The sequence below is a fragment of the Oenanthe melanoleuca genome, chromosome 17 (genome assembly GCF_029582105.1).
Source record: "Oenanthe melanoleuca isolate GR-GAL-2019-014 chromosome 17, OMel1.0, whole genome shotgun sequence".
Taxonomy (NCBI): domain Eukaryota; kingdom Metazoa; phylum Chordata; class Aves; order Passeriformes; family Muscicapidae; genus Oenanthe; species Oenanthe melanoleuca.
In genome coordinates this window covers 5,171,616-5,198,164 of record NC_079350.1, presented here as the reverse complement: position 1 = coordinate 5,198,164, position 26,549 = coordinate 5,171,616, and the positions used below count along the sequence as shown (strand labels likewise).

The window sequence follows — 26,549 nt, the reverse complement described above, 5'->3', positions numbered from 1 at the left end:
GCCCGTCCGTGGGACACCGGCGGGGACATTTCTGCCCTTTTGGCTGCTGTGGTGCCGTGCCCGGGGACAGGTGCCCGGGTTTGGGTTTGCCCGGGCCGGGAGGTGCGGGGGGGCGAGCGAGCGCGCGTGTGTATCCGTGTGTGTATATGTGTGTGTGTATCCTGTGTGTGTGTTTATCTGTGTGTGTGTGTGTGTGTGTGTGTGTGCGCGCTCGCCGTGTCCCTCCCTCCCTCCAGCCACCCCACCCCCGGGAGGGGAGGGAAGGAGGAGATGGGAGGGGGGGGCTCCGACGGCTCGCCTCGCTCCGGCAGCCCCAGTCTCTCCGCCAACGTCAGGGAGGTCATTAATAACCAATTAGGAGGGTCAATGAAGCTCATATATAGCCGGGCGGGAGCCGCCGAGCCGAACGGAGCCCAGCCCGCCGCCCGCCGCCCGCCGCGCCCGGCCCCGTCGCGCTCGGCCCCGCCGCCTCGCCCCCATGATGGGCTCGGTGCTGCCCGCCGAGGCCCTGGTCCTCAAGCCTGGCCTCAAGCCGCAGGGGCTCTCGCTGGCCGAGGTGATCACCTCCGACATCCTGCACAGCTTCCTCTACGGCCGCTGGAGAAACGTCCTGGGCGAGCAGCTCTTCGAGGAGAAGAGCAGCCCCAAGACCGCCTTCACGGCCGAAGTCCTGGCTCAGTCCTTCTCCGGAGGTGAGTGACCCCCCCGGGCCGTCCCCGATGCCCCCGGTTTCCCCCATCGGCCCCGGGCCGGCTCCCGGTGCCCGGCGGCGGGATGCGGTCCCGGCGCCCCGCTCTCCGCAGGCGTGGGACTGGGGAAAAAAGGGCTTTAAATTCATTTGGTTAACTTGGGCTTGACCTGAGAAAGTTCCCACTTAAACCGCGGGCTGGGGGGGCCGGGGCAGTCCCGTATTCAGCCGCTCGGGACAATATCTTTTCTCTCGCCCCGGCATCGCCGGGGCGTCCCAGCTCCCTTTTCCCCCTCTCGGATTTCTGTTCCTCTCTTAATTTACCATGAAGGCTAATTCCATTTCCATTCACGATATGTCAACCATCTCATCTCCCCATTTTGTAAGAGGAATTCCTGGGCCCTTTTAAACAAGCCCTCGCGCCATTCAGGCACAATGTACCGCTACAGCATTCCTAAAGGACTAATGAATTTAGAATTAGCAATTTCTTTCTAGTTGAGTTTAATGAATGCAGATCACTTTAACAGCATGACAAATTGCTGGATGGGCCGAAATAGACACCATTTAACCTCCTTTCCCAGCCCCGCTCCCTCGCCCAGCCCGGGATGCTTTTCCCAGGTACCTCCTCAATGCCCCGGGGGAACCTTGTACCGCTTTGTGGGAGCCCGGTTGGGCGTTTAAAAGGCTCAGCCCCGGGGTCTGGGCTGGGGCCGGGGTTGGGCGGGGTCCCCGCCGCCCCCGATCTCCCCCCTATCCCCCGCTCCTGTCCCTTTCTGAGCCATCTCCCCCCTCGCAGAGGTGCAGAAGCTCTCCAGCCTGGTGCTGCCGTCGGAAGTGATAATCGCCCAGAGCTCCATTCCCGGGGAAGGGCTCGGCATCTTCTCCAAGACTTGGATCAAGGCTGGCACCGAGATGGGGCCGTTCACGGGCAGGGTCATCTCCCCCGAACATGTGGACCTGTGCAAGAACAACAACCTCATGTGGGAGGTAACGACGCCCCTGAACCCCGAGCCCGGACTGGTCTGGGGAGGAGCAGGGACGGGGTGCCGGGGCTCTGCCCCGTGCTTGGGCACCATCCTTGTGCCTCAGTTTCCCCATTCATGCAAATATCTGGGCAGGTGGGTTTAGGAACCCCCTGCAGGAGAAGGATGAGGTTTCCTCAGCCCTCGGGGTGCAGCCAGCCCACAGAGCAGCCCCGAAATGCTGTTGCTCGTGTCCCGTGCAGCCGGATCACACCCTGCCCTGCCCAGGGCAGTGAGGAACACCCGACTAGTGCTGCCTGCACTGGCCGCCGTGGACAAAACCAGCTCTGCCCTGTCCCCTGCTCCCTGCTTTGCCCCAGCCCTGGTGAGGTTAATCCTGAATGAATTTGGTGGGGATCTGAGATGCCAGGACATTGTGCACTAATGCCACCTTTCCCAAGCCAATAGAGAGGGTTTTTCTATTTTTCTATTTGTTTGACTCAGACTTGCACTTCTTAATTATTGTTAATTATTATTATAATTTTATGCCTGGCAGAAACTTGCCTCATCTTTCCTGGCACCCTGCCAAGCATCTTCCCAGGCACCTTTCCCCTCCACCCAGGGATTCTCCCACTCTCACGACAGCTGCGGGATGCTGAACAGCCCCTTCCTCTGGGGCTGAGCTGCTGGTGGGGCTCTGATGAGCAGGGAGATTGAGGAAGGGAGCTGGGTTATCCAGGGAGATAGGGGCTGGCAGGACCAGCCATGCCAGTGAGAGCAGGGCACATTTTCTCAGTCCAGCACCACGAGCAGGAAGGGTTGGAGCAGGAAGGGCTCGGCATCTCCTGGCTGCTGTCAGGATCTCTCAGCCCCGAGGCTGTGCTGGCTTTGAGCTTGTTGGGATCTCAGCCCCGAGGCTGTGCTGGCTTTGAGCTTGTCCCGGTGCAGGGGCTTTATCCCAGAGGCAGGAGGTGGAGGGGCTCATCCCATTGTGAGCAGCATTGCTACCAAGTGCTCTCTCCCCTCGCAGGTCTTTAACGAGGACGGCACAGTGCGGTACTTCATCGACGCCAGCCAGGAGGATCACCGCAGCTGGATGACCTACATCAAATGTGCTCGGAACGAGCAGGAGCAGAACCTCGAGGTGGTTCAGATCGGGAACAGCATCTTCTACAAGGCCATTGAGGTAAGTGGGGCTGAAGAGCAATCGGGCACCTGCAATAGAGGAGCAGGGTGATGAGATCTCCCATCCCATAGGCTGTCCCATCCTTGTTCTTTGGGTTGTTGGTGGGGTGTCTGTGGAAGGACACGGCAGCTTTTCCATCCTTGATTCCTCAGATCCACCAGAAGAGGTAGAAACCACAGGGAAGGGATATTGTATGGGCTTCAGGGAATAGCAAAGGTCCCTTTCTTCTCTCTGTCCCCTTTCTCTGGGCTCATGGAGTGATGTGTGTTGAACAGAAGGAGAGTAGATCCTTGTTTGGGGTGTAAAGCACGTAAAGAGCTGCAATTCTGGCCCACATGGGGCTTTGGGCAAGGACACAGATTGGATGCTCTTTTGAAAAAATAGGAGTTTGTGCAGAACCTGCTTTTTTATATCTCAGGGTAAAGTTTCAGGTGCTCTGTGAACCCAGGTGCTGAGTGCTGGCTGTGCCTGACTCTGCACTGCTTTTCCTGGGCATCACCCTCTGGCTGTGCAGGGAGCAGGGAGCCATGGAATGGGCAGGGAGTGGTGCTGGGGCAGCCGTGCCTTGGGCTTTACACTGCAGGGAAGGGGCCCTTCCTGCCCCCTCATCCCTGTGCTCCTGTAAGAAGTGCTGGTCTGTGCTGGTGTGCCACAGCAGCAGGGTCCCAGGGGTGGCACAGGTTGTACTGCAGTGGGGTGGTGGCTGAAGGGTGCTCACAGCTCCCTACAGGAGACTCTGGGATGGAGGTGGGTGTCGGGCTCCCCGACATTATTGATGACATGTGCATACAAATCACACAGTGCCAGAGCAGGGTGATGGTGGGGACCAGCCCTGCTCACGTGCAGTGTCCCCATAACCCATGCTATTGCAGCTGGAGAAAGGTGGCAGCTTGGGGAGATGGCCCCGTGCAGCAGCTTCGGCTTAAAGAGTCACAACAGGGGACGTGTCCCAGTCCCAGATTGTCCCCCTCCAGCACTGGGTTCAGAGTCTCACCTGAGGAGCGTTTGCAGCTGGGAGAGGGTCTCAGGGGGAATGACCACGAGTGCCTGCTGGTCCCATGGACATGGGCAGCTCTCCAGATCTCTCCAGGCTCCTGGCTCACGGAGGAGCACAGACTCGATGCTCCATGGCACAGGAGCACAGCCCAACCCCGCGCTGAGCGAGCAGCAGGGCTGGGTTAGGGATTGATGCCGTGGGGTGCCAAAGGAGGATGGGTGGGCAGGAAGAGGATCAGATGTTCTGTCTGCTGCAGGAGAGTCCCGTGTGCCCCTTGGGCTCTGCCACCTTTCCCAAGAGCTCCAAGCACTTCCCTGCTGTTCTCATGCTGGACACCCCTCCACGGGTTTCAGGTGCTTATAGTTTTAACAGCTGTGCCTGTTGTGACAGCATCTTAAATGTTTTTAACTACTGTTCCTAAATTATGCAAATAAGTAAAATAATTCCAGGTAGCTGTAGTGTAATTAGGAGCACAGCTGTGGTTTTTACACCTTATGCAGGCACAGACGAGGGAGTGGGTGAGTGAATATTTGGGTACAGCCATGATCCAGCTGTGGGCTTGTTCCTGGGGCTGAAGCAGTGAGCAGTGGAGCAGGATGAGTTTAATTCCCTTGGCACAAGCAGTGAATTTGAGATGCTGAGAGCACTGAACCCCAAGTGATGTGTGGGAGAGGGTGGATATGAAGGGTCCTTGCTGTCCCACTGCTCCCCAGGCTCGGCAGGACATGCACACACCGACCCAAACTTGAGCACCCCCTGCTCAGCACCACACATATCCATGTGTAGCTGTTGTCACCCTCCAGCCCTGGTGGCTTCCTCTCCTCCTGCCCCCCTGCACATCCTCCTGCCCGTGCCTGCTGTGCCCCTCTGGCTGTGGCACGGTGATCTGCCCAGTTCCTCTTGCTCTGCACCCATCTCTGCTGCACCTGGGCTCCAAAAGCATTTTTTGGATGCCTTTCATCTCAGCTACATGCCAAAAAGTCAGATTTATTTTGTGCTTTTTTCCCTATGCATTTTGCCCATTCCTGCCCTTATTTGCTGATTTGTTTTTCCCATCCTCTTTCTCAACAATACCAATTTGCTGCTGGAAAATAAAGTGAGGGTAGAAAGTTTTGGCCTTTGATCTGAAGGCCTCAAGATTAGTGGGGGGCAATTTGAATTTGCTTTCGGGTTTATGCATGTGGGTGCTCATCTACTGCTGGGTGGCTGCAGCAGCTTCATCAGAATAAAATGCAGATTGTTTTATCCTTTCAGCAGTATTTTATTTGCTTGTATTAAAAATTACTAATTTTCTGTTAAGAATAAATAATGCCAAGGAACAGTGTCATCAATTTTGGATGCAAAAGGATATCGGCTTCCTCTGCCTCCCAAATTCCTCCTCTGCAGCCCAGTGAGGTCTTTATGCAGATGGACAACAATATGAAGTCAAATTCCTATTGATTTCAGATGCTTAAAATTCAACATATTTTCAGTGTTGAGGTGATTGAACTTAGAATCTGTGTTTTATGTGGATGATACTTTACTTGGATCTAACATGCTGAGTGTACAGAAAACCATCCTCCAAAATGCAGGACATTCCTATTTCTAAATTAGGTTCTTAACAGTAGGGAGTGGTAGGGAAAATATGCATTTTTTTTTTTTATAAAGTGATGTTGTTATTAGTGTTGTTGGAACTGGTGTGAGAGGATCCATCTTCCCAGGCAGGGCTGCTGCACGAGGGGAGCCTTGAGCAGCATTTCCTGGCCGCTCGCCCCGGCCGTGCGGGAACAGGACAGGAACAGCAGGGACAGGAGGAGTGCTGTGGCTTCAGGGAAATGGGAGTGTGGATGATGCAAAACCCCTGCCCTGCTCCTGCAGCTGTCCTTGGGCTGTTGCAGGCACTGCAGCTTTGGTGGGGGATATAAGCAGCATTTCTCACCTGAGCCATGGTCTCTTACAGCAGCCCTGAGCTCTCCTCTGCTCCATGGGCTGATGAGCCCTTTGCTGGTGGATCTGCATTTCCACCTTCTAAAATCAGCCCCAAAAGGGGTGGGTGGGAGATGCTGCCTGTGCCCTGCAGCTGGACAGTGCTGATGGCTCTGTCCAAAGACAAAATGCTCTGCTGGAGCCCTGAGATGGGGCTCTGTGTCCCAGCTCCCTGCTTTTGGTCTATGTCACTTATGCTGATTGTGGCTCCACCAATGGTTTATTTCTCCATGTCTCTGTTTTCCACTCTGTCCTGGTCTTCCTGCTGGGACCTCTGGTCCCTCACTTTAGAGACTCCAGATTTGTCCCTGTGCACCGTAGCTGCAGATTTTTCCATAATCCAATAACCCAGCCTGGGGTGGGTTTGTGCTGGTGCTGGGTGGTGCTGAGCTGTGCCATCACCTCCAGTGCTGCATCCTGGGCTGTTCCATGCCTGCTGTGGGTGTTGGGGACTGCTGGCAGGTCCCAGCTGGCAGCAGGGTCTCACAGAAATAGGGCACAGCCAGGATAGGTCCAAATGGACCAGCACACGGATGGATGTTCATCGCTCCTCCCAACAACCCTTTCTTTATCTCTGTTTCTAGATGATTCCTCCAGACCAAGAGCTGCTGGTCTGGTATGGAAACTCCCACAACACCTTCCTGGGCATCCCAGGTGTGCCAGGGCTGGAAGAGGAGCAGAAGAAGAACAAACATGGTAGGTAACATCAGAAAGAGCCAAGGGTGCAACATCTCTGCCTGTTCATCCTGCGCCCAGCTCTGAGGCCACTGGGTGGGCACAAAGCAGGGACATCCCAGGGGTGTGTCAGATATCCCAGATCTCTGTGGAGAAGCACAGACACTGTGAATGATCTGCAGAGCTTGAGCAGCTCCTCAGTAATTCAGGGTGATGCCTCCAGGCCAGTTTGCCCTCGGCTCTTGCAACCCAGCCAGGCAGGGAGGAGCCATGAAGGGTGTGAGTGCAAGGCAGCCCCAACACTCCATGAAACACCAAGTGGATGCCTCTACATCCCCTCTCTGCATTTAAGGGATTTTAATCACCAACACAGGAGGCTTTTCTCTCCTAGAGCTTTTGCTCCCCGAGCAGAGGCTCCCCGAGGTGCTGCTCTGTGGCACAGCAGGGATCAGGCTGTGCTTGCAGCCACTTCTGTGCTCCCTGACTCTGCTCCCCACTCTGAGAGAGTCATGTCTGAGCCCAACAGAGCGAGGAGAGAAGCTGGGACCGGGGCTGAACAGCATGGCTGGGGGTCCTGAGAGTTCCTGCACCCACACCCTCCAGCTCTGCTGCAGCCCAGGGAGGAGAAAATTGGTTTAGTGTCCATCTATAAGGGATTAATTCAGCTCAGCTCAAATGTTCCCCTTACATAAATCTGGTTGAGCCCATCCTCAGCACTGGCTGCATCCCAAAATCCTAAGAGCCATCCTGGATGCCAGTCTGTCCAGGATAGGTGACCTCAGCAGCAGGGAGCCAGCGAGAGGGCACAGGGGGATTTCCAAGGCACCCAGCACCTCAGGGACTTGGGGCGGGGTGAGCTGCTGTGCTGGAGGGCAGTGCCTGACTATCTCCTGTGGTCCCCAGAGGATTTCCACGCGGTGGAGACGGGGGCCAGCACGACGGGCCGCATGCGCTGCGTCATCTGCCACCGCGGCTTCAACTCCCGCAGCAACCTGCGCTCCCACATGCGCATCCACACGCTGGACAAGCCCTTCGTGTGCCGCTTCTGCAACCGCCGCTTCAGCCAGTCCTCCACGCTCCGCAACCACGTCCGCTTGCACACGGGCGAGCGGCCCTACAAGTGCCAGGTTTGCCAAAGTGCCTATTCGCAGCTGGCGGGGCTGCGGGCGCACCAGAAAAGCGCTCGGCACCGGCCCCCCAACGCCTCCCTGCAGGCGCACTCGCCCGCCCTGCCCGTGCCCCACCCCGCCTCGCTGGCCCATCACATCCCCACCATGGTGCTGTGAAGCCCCGCTGCGGCAGCGGGATTTGGGACAGCAAAGACTGTGCTGAGACATGCAATGAACTGGGGGGGTGGCCCTTGGCTGAGCTGCTTTGTGTCTCGGAGGAGTGTTGGCTTGTTTTTGGGCATTGCTGGCTGTGGGGGTTCACAGGAGGGGAGCCCCCAGCTCTGCAGCTGAGGCGTGCGGGATCATCCCCAAAGAGATGTGGCACAGGGTGGGCTGGTGGCCTCTGGGGTTGGCAGGGGAGAAGGGATGCAGTGGGATGTCCTGTGTGGGTTTGCCAGTGCACTGGGGGAGGACTGGATGGGGGCAAAAAGCTGGGCCTGGAGAGTCATGCCTGGGTTTTACAGATTATTCGGTAGAAAGAAGAATTCCTCTTATCCATCCTCCTCTGCTCTAGCAGACATGTGCCCCATTGAAAGGTTGGCACAGCCCAATAGTGTCTGTTTGCCCCGCGAATGGCTCCTTCCAAGGGACACCCTTCCTTCCTTGGGAGCCCCGAGTCAGTGAATGTTTGCATTTCCCACACCTGAGCCCCTCTGCCTGCCCTGCCCCAGCCCTGCGCTGGGGCTTGTCACTGCTCCAAGCGATGCCGTGGGCAGAAGGGACGGGCCAGGTGCCACAGGGACACCGTGCCAGCTGGGAATGCCATCCACACGCAGCTTTTGAGCTCTGCCGGGCCGGTGTCTGTTCCAGCCCTGGCAGCTCTTCTCCCCATCCCTTTCCTGTGAAGGAACATTTTGGTTGGAACTGCTACTGCCCTCTGGGGACAGAGAAAACCTGTCCCCGGACCAGCTCTGTCCCCAAGGACAACTCTAAGCGCCCTCTGGAGTTCCCACAATGAGGAAGAGGGCTGTGTATCATAAATCCTAAAAAAAGGTATTCTAATATTAATTATAAGTCTAAGATGTATAAAGTTCTCACAAACCATGTTTCACTTCCAGAAGAAAATAAAAACAAAAGAAAAAAATCCTAAACAACTGTCACTTTAACTTTGTAGATATTTATGTAAACATTATTTACAAGACTTTGATATTATATATTATTTGATTGTATATGTACACAGTGTAAATACATTTGTACCTCTCTTGTATTCTAAATAAAAATTACTTGGAACATTTATCATTTAGAAGAGGGATAGCATGGAGAGCTTTATTTTATGTGCCAGGATTGGGATGAGTGAAGGTCTTAACTAACACAACAATCTGTGAATGGGAAGATGTGGTGTCATCTGTTGGACCAAGAAGTGCATCTGGGAGGCGGAAAACCCCAGGTTTTGGCTAAAGAAGCCTTTTCCCAGGTCTGGAAGCTGGGGTAAGCGCTGGCTCACTCCGGAGCAGGCTGTATCTACTGATTCAGCCAGTCCCTATCCTTGTGAACTTGTCTCTCTTTGAAGTCACAGCTACTGATATCCTTTGATACATTCCATGAATTAGTGCCCACATTTTGGCTGTGACGGAATACAGGTGCAAACCCCGCTGGAAGGAAGCGACGTGTTTGCTGAGGGTCATCCCGGGCTGCTTTTCCCGTGGCATTTCCTCCGCAGCTCTGAGAGCCGGACCGGTGCTTGAATGGATAAAACTTTTCCAGGGCCGCATCAGCTCCTGCGGGCACAGCTCGGCCGAGGGGAAGGGATCAGTCCCGAGTCCCGGGGGATGTTTGAGCAAAGCTGGGGAGGGCACCAGAGCATTGCCCTCAGGGGGACACCTTGTGTGAGGGGCACCCAAGCTGGGGGTGCTGCTCCCCGCCTCGACCCGCAGCGCTGCAGCCGGCCCCGGGCTGTGGGGCCCGGTGAGTCCCGCGACAGGCCCGTGGCGTGCCCCGGTTTGCCGGGCGGGTTCTGAGGGAGCGGGTCACAACTGAGGGCTGTCTGAAGTATGGAGCACTCTGCCCGCACTAAAGATGGCCGCGGTTCCCACCCACCCCGGGCTCCGCTGTGCCCTTCGCTGCCAGGAACAAACATGGCTGCCCAGTCACCGCCCCCGCTGCCCTCACTCAATATGGCGGCGCCCGCGCCCTCAGGCGCGCTCTCGCCAGCAGCCAACATCGCGGGCGGAAGGCGCGTGCGGCGGGGCCAAGATGGCGGCGGTCACCATGAGGCTGCCGGCGGTTCGCGCGCCCCTGGATTCCGGCGCGCGCCGGGGCGGCGAGAAGCACCTGGTGGCACCGGGGGACACGATCACCACGGACACGGGATACATGAGGTGCGGGCAGCGGCGCAGGGGGGGCGGCGGCGGCGGGGTGGCGCGGCTTCGGGCTGTGCTTAGGTAGCCGCTGTGTCTCCGCAGGGGCCACGGTACTTATGTGGAGGACGACAAGCTGATCGCCTCTGTGGCCGGCGTGGTGGAGAGGGTGAACAAGCTGGTGTGTGTGAGGGCGCTGAAGGCCAGGTGAGGCGGGCGCGGGCCGGCGGCGGGCCCGCTCGGCGGTGAGGTGAGGTGAGGTGAGGTGAGGTGAGGTGTGTGACCGCCGCTCTCCCTGCAGGTACAACGGCGAGATCGGCGACATCGTGGTCGGGAGGATTACGGAGGTAAAGCCCCGTGTTTGCCGCGGTGCCGAGGAGGAGGAGGAGGAGGAGGAGGGTGGTCGGGGCTCAGTCCGACTCTAAACGCTTCCCGGATCCTAAAGCACTGATACACATCAGTGTCCCTGCGCAGGGTACTGGGAACATGTGAATTTTAACCGAGATGAGGCTAGAAGAAGCCAGCAGAGCTGTCCCCTCCTGCAGCTTGGTGAGCTGCAGCTCCCATTCAATTTTTGAGTGTGTACCCATAAGTTTGGGCGCTCTTTTTTCCCCCTTAGGTTCAGCAGAAGCGATGGAAAGTGGAAACAAATTCCAGGCTGGATTCAGTCCTGTTGCTGTCGTCTATAAATTTACCTGGTGGGGAGCTGGTGAGTGTTTTGCATGGCATCCTAAGGTCCCCCCACAATGCGCTTCTGATGGATGTTTTCTCATTCTGGGCTCTGTGTAACTTTTCTTGTGTTGTTTCAGAGAAGGAAATCAGCAGAAGATGAGCTTGCAATGAGGGACTACCTGCAGGAAGGGGATCTCATCAGTGTATCCTTCTGCTGCTCCCACTGACAGAAGAGCCAAGGGAAGAACAGGGAGAGCTTGGCTGGCCTGGCTGGGGGTGAGAGCTATGCTGGGGTGGCACTGGGCCTTAGGGACCCTTTTTCCTTAAGTGGCACCAACAGGCAGAGGTGCAATCTATATTTTCTGATGGGGCTGTATCACTGCACACCCGGAGCCTGAAGTATGGGAAGGTGAGTTATTCCAAAGCCCTTGATCCTGGATTAATTCTGCACCAGCTGACTTGTATAAGGCCTTTTGGAGGGTTTTTAAAGAAAAGAGCTTGCAGGATGTTTTTATAACTCGTTCCTGCAGGACAGCTAGACTCAGCTCCTACAAGAGAGCACCAAGCAGAGTTTCCCCAAAGCAGAGGAGGTGTCCTTGAGTTGCCCTTTGATCCACTGCTCTCCCTGTCTGCAGTTTCAGCCTGCTAGTTCTGTTTCCCCCCACTAGCCATTTGGGAATTAAATCCTGGGGAGAGATCTCCTCACTCCTCCTCTGCTGGCCATTGCCCCTATGACTTGTTCCTCTCCCCAGGGCTCTATTTTAGGCTTTATGCAATTGGCATTTATGTCTGGTTTTGTGCATTGAAATAAGCCAAGGGGCCGTTGGAGCGTAGGCTGCAGTTTGGGATTACCAGACCAAGGGTATTAGCACTTAAAAGATGAAAGGGAAGTGTGCTTATTGCACAAAGGGTGAAGGACAGTGATTGGATTACGAGGGAAAGTGTTCTGCTAAATTGGGCCTCTGACTCCTCATTTTTCTGCAGGGATGGCTGATGTGTAGTTACGATCAAGATATTATTAACATTTGTGCTAAGCACTTAGAGTATTCTTCATCTTCAAAGGGCTGCACAGGCATTAGCTAATCCTCCCAGTGCTCCCAAAGGCAGGCAGGTTTTATATTCACTGTTTCACAGGAAAAGGTGTTAGAACAGAGTTGTTCCTAGGCCAGGAATGGAGTGTGTGTCAGTGACTTGGTGTTATCTGTGGTGGCTCATGATGTCTCTCATGCTGATCCTTGCTCTCCAGCTTGGCCAGGGTGTGCTGGTTCAGGTCTCTCCCTCCCTTGTGAAACGCCAGAAGACTCATTTCCATGACCTGCCCTGTGGTGCATCCGTGATCCTTGGCAACAATGGCTTCATCTGGATCTATCCAACTCCAGAGCAGAAGGATGATGAGGCTGGAGGCTACACCTCAAACTTGGAGGTGAGTGTTCAGGGAAGGTGAGCCTTCTACCAGTGATGGTTTTAGTCTGACACAGTCAGAGGCATGTGAGTAACCTGAGACTTTCTGGATCTTGTGCTAGGTTCACAGCAAGGCTTTTTTACTTGCATTATTTCCCTGTGTGTTCAGCCCTTTTCCTCTGCCCTTCCTCAGCCCGTTCCCTTGTCTGACCGGGAGGTGATCTCGCGGCTCCGAAACTGCATCGTGGCTCTGGTTACTCACAAGATGATGCTCTTTGACACCAGCATCCTGTATTGCTATGAAGCTTCCCTTCCTCATCAGGTACAGGAACCAGTAGTGTTTATTCCACACTGAGGGGAGGGAACAGAAAGGCTGCATCAGTTGCTGCTGGAGTCAGAGTTTCTTTTCACCTTACCAGAGCATCCTGTAGTAACAGTATGAACTCTCCTGTTCTGCATAACATAAGTTGCCTTGCACAGTTTCAGGGATAGTTTGAAAGGTTCTGCCTCTGGCACAGTCTGACTATTCCTAAAAAGAGATCAGTCCCTTTTTTGATAGATGTTGTGTATCCCTTGCTGGGATTATGGACCTTTAATTCCTGTGAAAACAGTGTTAAAATTGGCATTGTATGAGGGTACAGTGCATTTTATGAAGCAATGAAAAAGTAAATGTCATGTATTGTACAGAGAGCAGTCTCATGTCTGTGTCCACATCCTGCACTGCTGGAAGGCTGCCTCCATTTGACTCTTGCTGTACAGTTTTCACTGTGATTCCTGCCAGCACAATCATGGGCAATTCTCTTCCCATAAATAAATGAGATCTGAATTGTCTTCTGCTTTCATTCCCAATGAGGTGTTCTTTTGAAATATAACTGTGTTTAAGTTATCTCTGCCCTGCCCAAATTCAGTGTGTGTCCCTCAGGGAAGATGAGGAGGGTTAGTAGCCTCTTCTTTGATTTCCTCTATCTTTGTAAGAATTCCCAACTGGTAAAGTTAATTTTGCCTTGGACCCTCTGCCAAATGTCTTTTTTCACTACAACCCTCTAAACTCCCTTGCTGGTCACTGCCATGTGTCAGGGACCTTTGTCTCCCCACAGAGTGCAAAAGCAGTAGTTGATTCCTGGTGCTCATATTGCTCTTCTTTCCACTGCAGATCAAGGACATTCTCAAACCTGAGGTGACAGAGGAGATCGTTCTGGAAGCTCGACAGAGGCTGCTGGATTTGGAGGGATAGGGCACATGGCCAGAAGCAGTCATTTGAAATCCCAGCATGGCAGCTTTGATTCTCAGTATTATATGGCTTTTTTCAGTGTTCTACTCTCCAGCATTCATTCCACCCTTCAGAAACCACCAAAATTCCTCACTCCTAGGGATATCTCCTGTGTCATTTTAGTACAAAGTAGTACTTAACTGCAATAGCCTTTTAGTGCAATGGCCTGAAAAATTGATATCTGACCTTTATAAAGATGCAGGTGCAACTGGGACATGTCTCCTAGAACCTGTTGCTGTGTCTAGTGCCCCAGAACTTTGTGCAGAATGACAGAGAGGAAGGGATATGTTTTGTGATGTTTCTCTCTCCCTAGAAGATGATTTGGATTTGAATTTACATGTGATAAGGATCTGCTAGATTGTCCCCTGACTGAGAGCCCTTGTTTCTAAGAATATAAATCCAGGCACATGTGTTTAGAGAACAGGAGTATCCACACCCTTGCTAACCACAGTTTGGGTCTGGCTGTTTATGGCTTGAATGTCTCAGGGGTATGAGATGGGATGTGGCTGTCACTATCCATATGAGCCAGGAGCTGTGGACAAGCAGTGTCCTGGTTTGTGTGTATCCTGCTGGTCTTTTTTTTTTTTATGCCTGAGATGTGAGCTTCTCTTCTGAAGAGGCACCACTATGGTTTTTTATTAAGTATTTTACATTTCAATAAATTTTTTGAAACAAATCAGTCCTTCAGCAGTGTGTGCATTGGCTTGTTTTTAGCCTAGCCTGAGAGCTGTGGTTGGCTCAAGTTCCTTGTGCCAGGACACATGGAATGGTTACACTGTCTTATCTCCTCTTCAGCTGCTGCCCTTCATCCCAGCAGGACTTGATTTTCCTCTTCAGCCCTTACAGGGTTCCTCTGCAAGGATTGCCTGGTGTTTACAGTGGCTTTCCAAGCATTGCCTCCCTGCAGGATCCCACAGAGGGGTGAGTCAAGTAGGGGGAATTGAGGGATGACAGGGAGCTCAGTATGACACTGGTGAAGATCCTCAGGCCAGTGGATAGAGGTGGAAATGTTGAGCCAAGTGTTGGCAGTCAGTCACATTCTCTGTGCAGAATGTGATGCTTTCCCTGGAGAATCCTCTCAGCTCCTGGTGCTGTATTAGAGCTGGTTTATTATATATGTATTCTATTGATTTGTATTGTAAATATATCCTTGCACCACAGCACTGTAATTCTTAAAAAGGATGATGAAACACCTGCCCCAATTGTGCCTGAATCCAATTGCACGTGGTAAATTCTTGCCTCAGGCACAAGGGAGAATTCTTTGCTCGGTGTTTTCCTGGGAACTAGAAAACTGTTTCCCTTCTTGCTGTCTTCCAGCTCGGGCTGCTTTCCCTGTGGTCCCAAGCAGGCACTAGATGGCACCTTTGGATCATGTTTGTGGCACTTCCCTTGGCCAGCAGCTCCACCTCGCTGCCCTGCCAAACAGCAGGGCCTGGATGGCTGCCACCAGCACTGCTGCCCAAATCCTAAAGCATAATGGGGCTAAGGACAAGCAAGGACATGGCTAATCCATTCTGCTGCTGCACAACTGCCTGTGCTGCCTCTGAAAATAGTACTGAACTTGTTAGGGGTATTGCTGGAATGCTCCACACAAGACCTGGGAATTGTTATTTTTGAGTTTTTAATAGGATTCCCTAATAAGTGTTGCAACAATCACATCCTCAAGATGACTGGGGAAATTGAAAACCAAGGCTTGATGGTGACACTTTCAGGTCTCCATGAGGCTGCTGGTAGCCACATAACACACCTGCATGGACAAGATTAGTTCAAAAAGGCTAAAAAAGCTTTAGCAGTCTGCATATTTTTCTTAGAAAAAGATTTTTCCCCCCCTTACCCATTTGCTGTAGTTCAGCAGCTGTTTGTCTTATTGCCACAGGGGGAGATTCAGGGATTCCTGCTAAAAAACAACTCAAAAGCTGAACTGCTTCAGCTCTGAGCTTTCTTATTCCTCCTGCTTGCTGCAGGATTCCTGATATTTGGCATTAATGATATGTTAAATGGGGGAGGCACGTGACTCATCCAGTTCCCTTATTCCTTAATACCTGGCACTTTTGTTTTTAAACCCAAGAAGAACACCAGCTGGTGAGGTTTGGTTGTGGATCTTTCCTGATGGGAGGGAACCAAAGGTCTGAGTATTTTCCCCCCTGTGACCATGAGGGGTAATCACTGATCTTTCCACATTCAGCCAGTGCAGGGGTCATTTCCTGCTGGGAGGGAACCAAAGGTCTCAGTATTTTCCCCTGTGACCATGAGGGGTAATTACTGATCTTTCCACATTCAGCAGTGTTGGTGCCAAGACCTAAATTCTGTAACAAGGCTTCAGCAAGGTCATTGCTGGCAGCTCCTGCAACCCCATCCAGCACAGCTCTGCAAGCCAGCAACAGCAGTGTCCACTTAAATTCTTGAAATAATCTGTGGGATTTTGCTGGGCAACTTCCAAGCAGGAAGGGTGAAAAGGAAGAAACTAGGGCTTCTCTGGTTTAAGAAAAAAAAAGTAGTTGAAAGCAGGGTGGGAAAAACTAATAAGTGTTCATTTTTATATGGTGAACTAAAAGGCCCATGCAGGAATTAAAACAGCTCAGACCAACCTGATTTCTTTGTTCACCAGTATCTGACACTGTTTGTAAAGCAGCTGTAGCACCTCCTGTGCTGCTTACTCCAGGGTTAATTCATGGTGCAGTTGTGCTCAGAAGTGCAGTTGGCAGCTAGTTCCCTTGCTGGTGTGTGTTGCCTGTAGGAATAAGAACACAACATCATTCATCTGCAGGAAGAATTTTCTTGTTACTTGGTGCCAGTGTTCATGTACTATTAGGAAGAATTCCTTTACTCCTAGGAATAACTGCTGAGATTTAAAATTTGTGCTAATGGGTTATTAATCCAATTACTGCTGCTTATTGCATTACTTTTGCTGTTCAGCTGAGAGTGGTACAAATGAAAAGCTTTGTGTGGACCTGAGAAGAGACTGAAATCCCACTGAGATTAGAGACATCTTGAAATGTTTCTCTCAGGTTCCTGAGGACTGTTAATTAACATGCAAAGTTTTACTATTTGGTGAAGAGGTTGAAGCTTTTAAGATATTGTTATGGAGAAAACATCACTGCAGCTGTTGGATGAGAACCTACACTTAATGGGAGGTAAGCAGAAAAAGTACTGAAGTATCTCTGAGGAAAAAAATAAATGGTAGGATGTACATGGGCTTGATTGGAAAAACACTCTGTAGTTTTTTGGTTTTTTTTTCCTTTGTATTCACACAACTTTTCTGTCTCTGTCTTCTCTAACAATTTCTGAATGTACTGGACAACTTCCAAGTTTAACATGAGAGTCATGATCACAAAAAGTAGCAGCAGGGTTGGGGACAGAAAATGTAATACCCTTCAGGAAGGGGAAGAAGGCAGGTATCTGGCTGTGACATTTCAGAGTGACCAGCTGACTCATCTGCCTGTGTATTGTCCCACATTAACTACAGCAGTGCTCTGGGAAACAGGAAATGCTTTTGGAGAAACTGCTGAGTGGAAAAAGGCTGGGAACTGCTGGCAAAGAACATGCCCCACTTTGCTGCTTATGATTGCACAGCATCAGAAGGAATGATTGCCTGTTGGCCTGAATGGTAAACTCACCTGGTCTGTTAAATAAGAAGTAGGTGCATTCATCTGCACAGATCTCAGGTAAGCCAGTGAAGAGAATATTTACAGCCTCTACTGCCTACAGCACATCCCTGGAAGTGTTCAAGGACAGGCTGGATGGGGCTTGGAGCAACCTGGTCCAGTGCAAGATGTCCCTGCCTGTGGTGGGGGGTTGGAACATGAGGGTCTTTAGGGTCCCTTCCAATCCAAACAATTCTGTGATTCTATGAGGTCCTGCACATTTGCAATTATTTTGCTTAATTTGGTGAAGGTTTTCCTGAGCATTGTGGACCTATGGTTGTCTTCTGGAGTTTACTCTGCTTCAGCCTTGCCATGGTAGGAGAGGTTATCCAGGATGCTCCAGTCAGACCCAGAAGAGAGTAACTTTTTCAGAGCAGAATGGTTGGTACTGGGTTTTGTAACAAATTTCTCTTGGGCTGCTTGCCCTGTGCTGATAGCTTCATTTCCTCACTTTCCTCCAATCCATGGGAGCAGAGCTGGGGTTATATCACCTCGGTGAGAAGCTGATCTCCATTACTGAGATAAACCTGGAGAAATTCTGCAGAGTTCAAGAGATGTGACCCTGGATTTGTCTCAGCACAATGTACCAGAATTTCTCTCTCCTGTGTGGGTGTGCATGCAGCACAACCAGCCTCAGTACCTGCAAATTGAGCCATTGATGGAGAAATCCAATAGAAATGGTTTGAGCTTAGTCTCCTGACTAAGAATTAGAGATGTAGGAGCAGCCTGGCACAGCAGAGATGGAGGATCCTGCAGGGATGTATGAAGTGCTACATTTTGGATTCTATTGTTGGAAGATGAAAACTACAGGTCTGCCAGAGACCTTGAATATGGCATAGGAGACGTGGAGTGTGTTTGGATTTGTCACAAGGGAGGAGTCAATATAAACAAGCTGCTCTGTGTCCAGATGGTTGCCCTGAGCAGGAGGCTACAGCACATAATTGCAATTTTGTGTTCTCCTGTTGCTGAGTGGGGGCAACCACAGACCTTTGACCAAAGCACCCTGACCTCAAGCTGCTGACTTGACCCTTTTCTATCCCCAAGGTGAACAGGAGAATGTATGAAAAACTAAATACCTTCAGCACAATGGTCTGCTTTTGAGCTCAGGGAACTCTCAGTGCCTGCTGAAGAATTTGGGTGGTTATCTCCATCTTTGTACCAAATGGTGCACAAAACTAGGTCAATAAAATATTTTTTTCAATTGTCACTGGCATCTGTGGCTGGTTTGGTATGAAGTTCAGCATATGCTGACAGCATTCATAAGGAAGTGAAGTCCTTTGTGCAAGCAGGGTGACAGATCCCTGGCTGTGCACACAGCTGATCCAGTAAAGATCTCTTCTTCCCTGTCCATCCCTGCAAGCATTCAGTGTCCAGAGCTGGCCAGAGGCTCTCAGACCCCTGCAGAGTCAGATCTGTGGGAAAACAACTTGGGTGACCCTTCTAAAAAGGTAAAGGATTTCACATGAGCTTTCTGGGGCCTTTTCACAGGTTTTTTTTTCACAGAATCACAGATTAACTTGTGTTGGAAAGGATCTCTAGAGATCATCCTGTCCAACCCCCCTGCCAGGGCAGGGTCACCTGGGGCAGGTGACACAGGAACAGGCCCAGGTAGGTTTGGAATGTCTCCAGAGGAGATTCCATGCCCTCCCAGGGCACCTGTTCCAGAGCTCTGCCACCCTCAGCATAAAGAACTTCTTCCTCATGTTGAAGGGAAACTTTTTGTGTTTTAGCTTATGGCCATTGCTCCCCATCCTGTCACTGGGCACCACTGAAGAGAGTCTGGCACTGACCTGACACCTTGGAGACATTTACACGGATTGCTGAGATCGCTCTGAGCCTTCCCTTCTCCAGACTAACCCGGCCCAGCTCCCTCAGTGTCTCCTCATCAGAGAGATGCTCCAGCCCCGAATCCCCCCTGTGCTCTCCTCAGGCCCCTCTCCATCCCCAAATCCCCCCTGTGCTCTCCTCAGGCCCCTCTCCATCCCCGAATCTCTCGGTGCTCTCCTCAGGCCCCTCTCCATCCCCACATCCCCTCGGTGCCCTCCTCAGGCCCCTCTCCAGCCGCTCCTTGCCCATCCCATCCTGAGGAGCCCAGCACCGGGCACAGCACTCCAGATGTGCCTCACCAGGCCCGAGGAAAGGCAGGATCCCCTCCCTCGACGTCCGTGCGCTCCTCAGAGCCTTTCCCCGGTCCCCCCCGCCCTTCCCCGCCCGGCCGGTCCCCGCAGCCGGAGCGGGGCCGGGCTCGGGCAGCGCCGGGCGGGAGGCGGGGGCGGCGGAGGAGGAGGGGCCGGAAGGGGATGTGACCGCCCGCCCGCCGGCCCGGGGGTTCCGGGATCTCCCTCGCCGCCTCCGCCGCCCCCCGCCAGCCCCGGGGTACCCGCGGCCCCTCGCCCCGCTCCGCCCCGCTCCCGCCGGGCCCCGCTCCCGCCCCGCCGGGGATGCGGCCGGCGCGGTGCCCCCCGCCTGCCCCGGGCAGGACCCGGCCTCCCGGAGCTCCCCGGCCTCGCAGTCCCGCGCCCGGCTCCGCCTGAGGCAGCAGCGGGCACGGGGCGCCGGCAGCGCTGCTCCGACTCCGCCATGGCCCCGCCGGGCCCCGCGGCCCCCAGGTAGCGGCGGTGCAAGGAGCCGAGGCGCGGTGACCGAGGGGCCCCCGGTGCCGTCCCCGCCGAGCCCGCCCGGAGCTGCCGCTGCTGCTTCGCCCGGAGAGCTGACATGGTTCCAGCGCACCTGACCCTGCTGCACTCCAGCGATACTTGAAAGCCAAACCCGTGGCTCTTTTGGCCTTTGCTAACTCAATGCTATGCAAAAGAAAAGGAGGAAAAAAAAAAGAAACGCTGACACTAGTTGTGGTGGGAATGGCTGTTTCCTGCCCTGGGTGAGCCAATGTGTGGTTTCTTGCTTGTGAGATGAACTAATTCTCCTTTACCGGGTGGAAGACACACTACATATGACAACCTGAAACTTTGGTAATGCTTGGTCATTGCTGAGCGGTTGGAACTTTTACTCGTTTGATTTTTTTATTTTTATTTTTATTTTTTTTTTCATCAAGTCACCTAAGGAGCCTTGTTGCTGTCTTCAGGAGCATTGGAGGAATTTGTCTTAATTCTTCACCTCAAGTGACTTTATCCCACTGTGAGTGCAGCCAGTGCACCCACCTAAATACCTTCTCCTTCAAAACTCCTTCCCAGCCTGGAAGATCAGGGATCACAGACTTCTTCAAAAACTTCTCCTCCTGGGAAAGGCTGCCCATAGTTACTTTATGGGGCAGCAGCCTGGAAAAGTTCTTGGGGACCAAAGGAGGCCAAGTCTGCCTGCCCTGCACTTCATCAAAGGAGCAGGGAAGAAGGAGTCATCAAGGCATGCGGGCCCACACTGCAACGTCTTCGTGGAACATGGTGAGAAGTTTCTACTGGTATTTGGTTTAATTTTGGTTTGCTGAGATGGGTACAATATGGATTTATTCAAGGCCATGGAGCAGATACAGACATGTGCTTTATGGAAGTTTTGTTTTCTTTCCCTCGCTGCTTAATGCAAATCTTCTGTGATTGTTTATTAAGAAAATACTTGGGTCAGATTGCTTGAAACCTGGGGAGAGGTTATTGTACAGCTAATGGAAGGAAGTAACATTTTAACATTGTACAAGTTTCTCATATCTGCCTTGGTTATGTCCTGGTTTGCAGTCTGGGAAAGTGTTTGATCCTTTTTGAGTTGTCTGTGTCATAGTGCAGACCAGCCTCAGCCAGTGGTGATGCTGTGGTCAGTCACAGGTGTTCTTTAATTATCTTTACCAAAGAGACTTTGCTATTTGGAAGGGAAACAAAACCCTTATTTTGGAAAGTTTGTAAACTTACTGCTGTTGTGAAAAGAGTTTCTTGGTGCTTTGGGAACATCTTTGTTTAGTGGTTTCTCATATCTGGTTAAACCTTCATCCTGTGTGCAATGGATTGAAGTGGTAGAGGCCAAAAGTTTGGGGTAGAGCAACTCTGTCCCTTGCTGGCCTTCTGCAAAGTATGGGTGGAGCTCAGAATCTCAGGAAAGAAGCCAGATGAAAACCTCGGTAGGACTCAGAGGTAGATTTGATGACTGCATCAAATTATTCGTTAAACAACAGAAAACCAACCAATCAACCAAAAAAACCCCAAAACCCCAAAACCAAAGAAACTATAAACAAGGCATCTCTACAGAAGTGAGCTGCAGAAATGCATTGTTTTGCTTAAACTCTTTGGAGTAATCCTTGCTTTTTGCACAACACTTTTAAAATTCTGATGTTCTTTGAGATGACTGCTGCTGGCTGCTGTCTTTGGCTGGAGAATGTGATTTTTCACAAAGCTTCTGCAACAGTTTTGTCCTGTAGAGGAAGTTTATCTGTGAACAAAACAAAACTGCATCTGTAATCTTCATATAACTAAGAATTGAAATATTTGCTGTGTCTGAGAATACAATCTAGTTAGAAGAAAAGTTTTGTTTTATCCTTACTTTTTAAGGGCTTTCAAACTTTTTCTCATTCTGTGCTTCTAGAATGGCCCAAGAAATTCTCTGCAGTGTTCAACAGAGATCCCATGTTTGTACTGCTCTGCTGAAGTACTGTTTTGAGTTACTTCAGCGTTTTATTTTGCCATACAATGTTTGTGCACTGAAGAAACCTGAGGTAATTAAGGCAAGGTTAGAGAATATCAGGGCTAACTTGGCCCTCTGATGTTAAATCTGCTGCTGGACTTTTCCTTGCTTCCAGTCCTGTGATATACCCACTCCTCCACCTCCAGTTTGGTTCCTGCTTTTACTACTTTGGACAGAGTTTCAAGGTCAGATGAGATACAGGTAGAGCACTTGCTACAAGCAATACAATATTCTTAGTCCCTTTGGTGTTTTGCTGCAGCAGAAAAGCCAGAAACGTTCTTTTTTTGATCACCTAACAGCAATAGGCAGATGGTAACTTCTTGCCAGTGTGACCTGAGGTCAGCAGATCCCAGCACATTCACATCTCTCATGTTCATGTGCCACATGTCCACAGGAGACCTTGGTGTCTTGATTTAGAAAAGAATAAACTTGAAAGAGGACATCAGGGCTAGGACATCTGTTAAGAGAACTGCAAAAGATCAGCCTCGCTTATACACATGAGGAAAAGTTTCTTCCTTTGAGTGGATGCAAAGGTTCTTCCAAGTCCTGGCAGTAGAAGGCAGTACCCCCATTGTTTATTCAGCTCTCTTCTGAGTTTGGACTGCTCCTGTCCTGAAAAATGCCATGTTAAAAATCTGGACAAATTAAGAGGGAACAAAGTTCAATTTAGAAAGTTCTTCCTTTCAGTAATTTGCCTTAGAAATACATAGACTGACATACTTAATAATTAATGAACAGATCAGTATTTAATGCCTTCAGTTCAATTATTGTGCCATGGGCTGTAGTTCATAAAAATAAGATTAGTGTTTTTTCAGGGCTTAAATATTTGCATGTTTCCCTTTCAGTACTGTTATTACATAGTTTCTTCTAAATACCAAACACTGTATCTGGTTTCTCTGTCACACTGTGGGAACTAGTTTGTCCCAGGAAAATCATGTTTCTGGCTTTCCATAACTAAGAAATGCTTAAGGAGAAATTCCATGGTGGGCCACTTAACCCGCTAGAGACAGGTGAATTCTTAAATGTACTTGTCTGAAGTTCTAGTGTATTAAAGCCCATGATAAAACAAACAATAGAGATGGAACTTTTGCTAGCAAGGCTCTCCTGTTAGGGTTGTGTTTTTATAAAGGTATTCATGATCCTGTTTTGGTGGTAGCATTACCTGCAAAGTTCTACTGAGGCTCATTCAGCAGGCATTTAATGGAAAATCTGGATTGCTTCAGATTTTGGCTGAAAGGGTTAGTGAATATTATCAGACACTAGATAAAGCAAAATAACTTTCAGGAAAGTAATTCCATTTCTCGGTCATCGCACTCTCCTTAGAACCCAGAGCAACACATCAAGAGGCTTCTGAAAAGCCAGGGAGGCAACTGGCCAGAAATCAGCTCTGCTGGTGCTCAAATGTTCTGTGAGAATAATGCAGAAAGGCTCTAAATTTTGTCATGAGCTGACAAGTGAGGAGTGCCTTAAGGGGAAAGAAGTAATCTATGGGCAAGTTTTGGGCTTCTCTCTTTGTGCTGCTGCTTTCCCCACGGAGGGTGTTGTACAAGCTGGAGTTCATGCTCGTGTCGTTACCCTGGGCAGCAGAGTGGCCCTTGCTGGGATTTTACAAATTTCACCCTGATGCAGATTTACTCCAGCTCACAGTTTGCTTGCAAGCTTGAACTTGAGAGGAATTATAAAGGCAAAGTTTGCTTCTTTCTCTCTGCTTTTCTTGGTGAGAAATGAGTCTATAGTCACTGCTTTTTGGGGAAATCCAGCTGAGAAAAAAGTGTGGTCAGTAGATAAGGGGAAAGACTCTGTCAGTGCACCTTGAAATTTGCACACTGGTGCATCTCGTGCCTTTCCAGAACGTTAATTTCAGCAAAATTCAAACTTCTGGAGAGAAAGGTGTGTTCTCAGAGGGCTCAGCTCTGATCCCAGGGTTGGCAGGAGCTGACTGGAGTGATTGGCAAGCACCAGACCTTCTCTGACTGTCTCAGGGAGGTGTTGCTGTGCTGAATGATGAGCAGATCCCCTGAAGCATGTTGGTAGAACAGTATCTCCAAGCAAAAGCAGCACTTGAAGGCTGAAGAAATGAACTCTAATCATTGCATACATGATGCTGAGATGAGGAAGAGATGGATAAAGCACTCAGACAAAAATGGCCTTTTCATAGTCTTTAATAGTGATAAAATGTGGTGTTAGAGTTTCTCTTGCAGCAGGTGAGTGATAGGGAAGCTTAAATGAGCTGTTTACCTCCCTGTAAAGAGAGATAAACTGCAGAACTGCATCCATTTCTTATACATTTAGTGCTGAATATAGCTGAAGTCAGCCAACTACAGTCTCTGTCATATTAGATCTGAATTCTTTTTCTTACAAGGGTGCTGAAAGTTTTACTGCTTTAATTAGGAAGCAATTGTGCAAAATGGATCTATAGCACCAGCTTGCCACAGCTGCCAATTGGAGATGTGCCCTATACAGTTCACTGTGAGGAAAAATCCCAAAAGTTAAAAGTATTATTTCCTACATTATTGATTAAAAATAAATGTAAGGTTCTTTGTGTTTAATAGTCTATCTTGTTTTATAATGTTAAGTCTGATGTTTCAAATACTTGAATTGTGAAAATGAATAAATTGCGTTATAATCTGGTTCTAAGCACATCCTGGGCTCATCCCACAGTGTGGGCAGCAGGGCAGGGGGGGAGGTTCTCCCTCCTCTGCTCCACTGTGCTGAGACCCCACCTGCAGTGCTGTCTCCAGCATGGCAAGGACATGGAGCTGCTGGAAAGAGCCCAGGGAAGGCCATGGAGATGCTCCAAGGCTGGAGCCCTCTGCTCTGGGGAGAGCTGGGGTGTTCAGCTCAGAGAAAGCTCCAGGGAGAGCTCAGAACTCCTTTCAGTGCCTAAAAGGGCTGCAAGAGAGCTGGAGAGGGACTTTGGACAAGGGTCTGGAGTGACAGGACACAGGGAATGGCTTCCAACTGCCTGAGGGTAGATTAGATATACAGAAGAGATTCTTCCCTGTGAGGGTGGGCAGGCCCTGGCACAGGTTCCCAGAGCAGCTGTGGCTGTCCCTGGATCCCTGGAAGTGTCCAAGGCCAGGCTGGATGGGGCTTGGAGCAGCCTGGGACAGTGGAAGGTGTCCCTGCCCATGGCAGGGTTTTGGAACAAGATTATCTTCAAGGTCTGATTTTTGTACTCATTATCCTTTATCCTGCAGGTGAGCACAATATGTCTTCCTGATATGCAATATACATTTATTAGACAGTCAATTGCCCATACATGGAAATGATTTAAATGAGACTCCTTCCATATTAAAACTGTTTCTTCAAACCCATGTACTTAAAACCCCTCCATTTATCTCTTTCCATTGTACCTCAGGGCATCTTTATACTCTGTCTCTGCTTCACCAACTGCAAAATCTGAGACTTCAAAGAAACTGCTTTACTACTCTTGACTCCACTTTAGACCATTCACCTGAAATTGGATCATTAGCACTGGCCTAATTGGAAGCCATTTTTTAGATTCTGCCTTCAGTATTTCAGGTTTTCATTCTGAACTGACAAAACTTGTTGTTAGGCTGGAGATTTGGCAGCTCCCAAATTTCAATTTCCATCTGTATTAGGAAAAAACTTATCCCCAGCTTTTGGGATCATTGCTTGTGTATCCAACTTCACTGTGCCTCAGTATTAGCTTGGTTAATGCTGACATCTGCTGCATGCTGAATGCAGATTTGTTTACTGCCTCTGGCTGTATCCCTTTTCATCATAAAAATCACTTGCTGTATTTTTTTTCCTGTCCAATTATCAAATACCACTAGGTTTTGCTAAGAAGCTCTTCCACAAAACTTGATCTGTGGTTGGAATATGTTTGGAAGGAGACCTAAGACTTTGTAAACTGCTTTTCCACAGGGGAGGTGGATGATGATGATGATGGGGAAAGGCTAATCCCTTTCTTGGGCAAAAGCAGTTCTGTTTTGTGCACTGACTAATCTTTGATAACTTGCCATATTTAAGCAGTTGTAGTGGTTGCTCGTATGCCAGACTTTCATTAACAGATTATGCTAGTTCTGCATTCTTATTTACAAATGTTAATAGGAAGGCTATGGTGGGAAATCAGGAGAGGAAGGCAAGAGAAAACTATAGGGTATTAGCATAGAAATCTTTCCTTGTAGGCCATCATCTCTTTACCACCAAACTCACAGTATTTTACATTGGGAAGTTTAAATCTTGAGCTTGAAAGTGAGGAGTTGACACAGCCCTGTTGCTGAGAGTCCCGACTTTCATCCCTGGTGCTCTCAGTGTCAGGCTCTGTGGCATGAGGATGCAGAAAGGTGAAAATGGCCTTGCAAAGTCTTGTCCTGTTGACTGTCACTTTAGGGTTGTGCCTTGAAACAACAGGGATGTGTTTCCAGAATAAAACACTCAGATTTGCATCTACAAAGACTGAAGGAAACACTGGTGACCTTCTGGAGTATTTTTGCAGGTGGACTTTTATTTCTTTTTTCTTTTGGCTGCCTTCTCTCTGCAGTGTCTGTTAAGAGCTGTGTGAGGAGCACCAGTGTCTGCACCCAGCAGCATTCTGTCAGTTCAGCCATGCTGTGCCATTCTTGTCTCCTTGTAGAAGGTCTGTTGTGAATCCCAGAAGTCCTTTGCTGTAGGAACATCCAGAGCAGTTCCAGCAGAAGGGACAGGGACTCTTGCTTCTTTGCTTCCATGACTCTCTTATCAGTCAGCTCTTCCTCTACTTTATGTTGACTGAAGATCAATCTAAACAATCTGTAGAGGTTATTAATCTGCTTCCCAGAGTGTCCATTTAATTGGTTTAAGGAGGATTCTTGGGCAAAAAGGTAATGAACATTCAATTTGAGTGAGTAAAGCTGCCTCAGGCAATGCCTTTCCTTAGTTCTTAATAAATTAGTTCTTACTTAGTTCTTTGGTCTTTCTTAAACTTCTGTGTTTAATGCCAGTGTTGCACTTTGATATTAAGCATAATTTTTTGTGAGATGGCTGGATGTTTCATC

General features: G+C 50.3%; 3 protein-coding genes across 3 annotated transcripts in view; all 3 read left to right on the top strand.

Annotated features, from left to right (window-relative positions):
• The first annotated feature begins 478 nt into the window (after positions 1-478).
• PRDM12 (PR/SET domain 12) lies at positions 479-7,759 on the top strand. The gene is made up of 5 exons (XM_056505309.1): positions 479-692; positions 1,485-1,675; positions 2,681-2,836; positions 6,383-6,494; positions 7,377-7,759. Exons 1-5 carry the CDS (start codon positions 479-481, stop codon positions 7,757-7,759), a joined length of 1,056 nt encoding a protein of 351 aa, XP_056361284.1.
• Positions 7,760-9,611: 1,852 nt separating this feature from the next.
• EXOSC2 (exosome component 2) lies at positions 9,612-13,958 on the top strand. The gene is made up of 9 exons (XM_056505300.1): positions 9,612-9,960; positions 10,045-10,146; positions 10,241-10,286; positions 10,559-10,648; positions 10,749-10,814; positions 10,952-11,020; positions 11,858-12,034; positions 12,206-12,334; positions 13,166-13,958. The coding sequence occupies exons 1-9, from the start codon at positions 9,659-9,661 to the stop codon at positions 13,244-13,246; spliced, it is 1,062 nt and encodes a 353-aa protein (XP_056361275.1). The 5' UTR covers positions 9,612-9,658; the 3' UTR covers positions 13,247-13,958.
• Positions 13,959-19,238: 5,280 nt separating this feature from the next.
• Positions 19,239-26,549, top strand: part of ABL1 (ABL proto-oncogene 1, non-receptor tyrosine kinase) — a 77,124-nt gene continuing 69,813 nt past the window's right edge. The window contains exon 1 of the mRNA XM_056505036.1: positions 19,239-20,324. Coding sequence (XP_056361011.1) covers positions 20,189-20,324 — 136 coding nt within the window. The 5' untranslated portion in view covers positions 19,239-20,188. The remainder of the gene's footprint in view (positions 20,325-26,549) is intronic.

What these genes read in the sequence shown, in the direction of transcription:
- EXOSC2 (XM_056505300.1), top strand. Translation starts at nt 9,659, where the DNA reads ATGGCCGCGGTTCCCACCCACCCCGGGCTCCGCTGTGCCCTTCGCTGC. An exon ending in TGGTCGGGAGGATTACGGAG is followed by an intron (nt 10,287 to 10,558) that starts GTAAAGCCCCGT and finishes TTTCCCCCTTAG; the next exon opens with GTTCAGCAGAAGCGATGGAA. An exon ending in ATTTACCTGGTGGGGAGCTG is followed by an intron (nt 10,649 to 10,748) that starts GTGAGTGTTTTG and finishes GTGTTGTTTCAG; the next exon opens with AGAAGGAAATCAGCAGAAGA.
- PRDM12 (XM_056505309.1), top strand. Translation starts at nt 479, where the DNA reads ATGATGGGCTCGGTGCTGCCCGCCGAGGCCCTGGTCCTCAAGCCTGGC. An exon ending in GGCTCAGTCCTTCTCCGGAG is followed by an intron (nt 693 to 1,484) that starts GTGAGTGACCCC and finishes CCCCCCTCGCAG; the next exon opens with AGGTGCAGAAGCTCTCCAGC. An exon ending in TCTTCTACAAGGCCATTGAG is followed by an intron (nt 2,837 to 6,382) that starts GTAAGTGGGGCT and finishes CTCTGTTTCTAG; the next exon opens with ATGATTCCTCCAGACCAAGA.